At 58.4% G+C, this 3,097-nt stretch overlaps 1 protein-coding gene across 1 annotated transcript; it reads right to left on the bottom strand.

Moving 5' to 3' along the window:
• Positions 1-402: 402 nt before the first annotated feature.
• LOC123106825 (uncharacterized) lies at positions 403-2,669 on the bottom strand. The gene has a single exon (XM_044528868.1). The coding sequence runs from the start codon at positions 2,340-2,342 to the stop codon at positions 705-707; it is 1,638 nt and encodes a 545-aa protein (XP_044384803.1). The 5' UTR covers positions 2,343-2,669; the 3' UTR covers positions 403-704.
• Positions 2,670-3,097: the final 428 nt, after the last annotated feature.

The following is a 3,097-nucleotide window of genomic DNA, read 5'->3' as shown; positions in this document are numbered from 1 at the left end:
ACGGAGCTCCCAGTCAAGGTCTAGGTTCGTGTTCATATGTCACTTGCTGATTATGGATGGTCCTGCGTTGCGCCGTAGGGTTGGTATGCATGCTGGTGTTGCGTGTTAGGAAGCTTGCAAAGTTTCTATGTTGTGATCCCTCGACGATGCCCTACATCTACTTGTGCCTTTTGTGGTGATGACCCTTTCTATCTGCTAGCTAGGGCGTCCCTTGTTTAGGCGTCAAATTTTTTTCTCATCTTCTTTTATCCTTATTGGTTGTATGGTTTTCGCTCCGGTTTTTCTGGGGTCAATTATCCGGTTTTTCATATAAACTGGATCAATTATTCTTTGAATGACATTAAAAATTCAGGTGAGGAAGCTCTCCCCTGTTGACTGTTAAAAAAACATTAGGCAAAACACTTATGCAAATCTAGTATTTTTTTCTCCCTTATTTGTATACATCAAAGCACCTAGCTGTGTGCGCCAGTATAATACTCTTGTCTGGACAAAACATCACATCAATTACAAGATGCAGATGATGATGACGATGATGCATGTTTCTATTCTAGCAAATGAATTAAGTAGGGGCAAAATCACCAAGGCGTCTAATCTCTTCGCCCAAAAGATGCCACCTTTACTTAATAAGCATAAACACTCTCAGATCATCCAATTCGGCTGACACTTGACAAGACAGATATGCTGATTGAGTAATTGACATGTCGTCATCCTATGTAATCAGCTCGATCATGGTAAACATCGCCACCCACTGACTCCAATTTTGGCTTTGCGGAGAGCTGAGTCCCGTATCTCCACAGGTAATTCAGCCCAACAAGCAGCTCGATGATGGCATCTTCGGTCTTGTCCCGGTCAGCGAAGTGCAGCGTCTGCAGGAGCAGAACGCTGGTGCCGGAGCCCACGTTCCGCTGCTCGAAGCTCCTCTCGGACCGCCACCGCACAGTGTTGTGGGCGACTGGTGCTAGCCATCCGAGGATCCCCTGCACCGTGTCAGCCCACCCGGCGGCCAGGACGCGATCGCAGGGCGTGCCCTTCTTGCGAGCGGCGGACGACGGCGGCCTTAGGCGTGCTCGGAGGGACGCCCGGATACTGTCAGTCAGCATGCCGTACAGCGCATCCCTCTCGTCGGGGCAGATGTGCCGGGGCGAGATGGCGAGCTTCTCGGCGAAGACGACGAGGTTCGCGTAGTGCGATGCCAGGGCGGCTGCGCCGAGGGTCGCCTCCGGTGCGTTTTCCAGCACGTCGTGCGACGAGCACTCGAACACCGAAGTGGAGAGCTTCCTGCTGGCGCTGTGACGATCACTCTCGTTGGTCTGGTAACTGCCACTGAAATCGTCGTTGTTGGATGAGACGTAGCTGAAGCTCAGTGGGAGATCATGGCCGCCGTGGACCCACCCCTCCTTGGTCGGAGACTTGCTCCCGCTGACCATGCAGCCGATGAGGTGCTTGCCACGCACCGGCCACTTGAGCTGCTTCAAACTCTGGCTCCTGGAAAGTAGGAACCGGCGAACGTCGCCGTTAGGGGCCTTACCGGATTTTGCAGCAACCGTCGACCTCTTCGGAGCATCCACGGGGAAATCCGAGGGGTACACCAGCGAATTCGTACTCCCAACGAAGGAGTTGCTCCAGGAGAATGAGAGCCGCGCACCGGCGGGCGACACCATGGAGTAATCGTTCATGGCGATTTTCTTGGGCTGCAGGTCGAACACATCTATGATCCTCGCGACGATGGTGAAGAGCGATCTGCCAAGCAGACGGACGGCGTAGTCCAAGCTCCGGTTCCAGAGCGAGGCCGCGCGGAGGCGGTCGACCTCCTGCCTCTGCCTGGCAACGCGGCGCGCGGCTTCGCCGGGCGCGAACTGCACGCGGCGGAGGCGCGCGCCCTGCTCGAGCTCGGCAAGCACGTCGATCTCCTGGCACAGGAGCCCGGTGGCGGCGACGAGGCGCTGCATCTTGCGCGCCTTGCGGTCCATCTTCTTGGCGGCCGCGTAGCGCAGCCCGTGCGAGTCGGCGCCGGCGCCGCCGGCGATAAGGCTTGAGAAGAGCTCGTCGAACCGGCGCAGCAGCGGGTCGGCACACCGGCCGGCGAGCCGCGCGACGGCGCAGGAGATGTCCCCGCACGCGCCGGCCATCTCCGCGACGGCGAGGGCCAGCAGCGCGCTGTCGTCGTCGGCCACGAGCCTCCGCACGCCCTCCAGCCGGACGCCTTCCCCGCGGAGCTGCGCCACCTGGTCCTCCTCGAGCGCGCGCCACAGGCTCGCGGCCCGCGACATGAGCGCGGCCACCTCGAAGGACAGCATCCCGACCCTCTCCCCTCCGCCGCGGCCAGTGCTCAGCTTCCGCATCTTGGCTGAATCCTAGGCAGGCTGCTGGTGGCAGTGGCAGCGTAATCGAGGCGGCGGCGGCGGCGGCGACGCGCGTGATGGGTTTGGGTTCGTGAAAAGCGGCTACGGGGGCAGCGGTTTTAGGGAACCGGGAAAGCGCGGGTGGGCAGAGCTGCGCAGCTGCAACCGCATAGGTAGTGTCACGGGGGATGGTGGGGTGGTGGGAGTTGAAACCGAAACAGAGGGGAGGGGTCCGACCGGCATCGGGGAAAAGATTATTCGGCGCATGCAGGGCCGTGGAAACTTTGGCGAATTTTGCTTGGACTGTGGTTGGAGACAGACAAGGGAGAGGGATGCGGTGTGCGGATGATGAGCCATGTGTTGGGTCCGTCGCGCACTATACGTGACTGCGTGCGTCAGGGCGGCCTCTGTCGGGGGGGCTCGGGATGTTCGCCGGCGCGGTACTCCCAATGATTGGAGGATATAGACAAGCAGACGGTTCTTTGGCCAGTTGCCGTTGCTCATGGGTCACGAACTCGAACCCCTGTTTTGGCAGTTTGCCTTTGCCCCTGTGTCGATCGCCAACATATGTCGGGAAGGTAAACGTTGGGACATCCTCAACGCCGTGCTGCAAAACGTCCGCAAACATTCGACCAATGTGTTTGTGTGTCTGAATTTCCACAAAACGGCATCAAATTTGGAGGGTTTAAGGACGTCCAGACCTCCACCACATATGTGCCTCCGCTTCCCGTGATCCACCGTTTATGATCGCTGGG

Source organism: Triticum aestivum, chromosome 5A (assembly GCF_018294505.1).
Source record: "Triticum aestivum cultivar Chinese Spring chromosome 5A, IWGSC CS RefSeq v2.1, whole genome shotgun sequence".
In the NCBI taxonomy this organism is placed as follows: Eukaryota; Viridiplantae; Streptophyta; class Magnoliopsida; order Poales; family Poaceae; genus Triticum; species Triticum aestivum.
This window is presented reverse-complemented; position numbering and strand designations above follow the sequence as displayed.

What these genes read in the sequence shown, in the direction of transcription:
- LOC123106825 (XM_044528868.1), bottom strand. Translation starts at nt 2,342, where the DNA reads ATGCGGAAGCTGAGCACTGGCCGCGGCGGAGGGGAGAGGGTCGGGATG.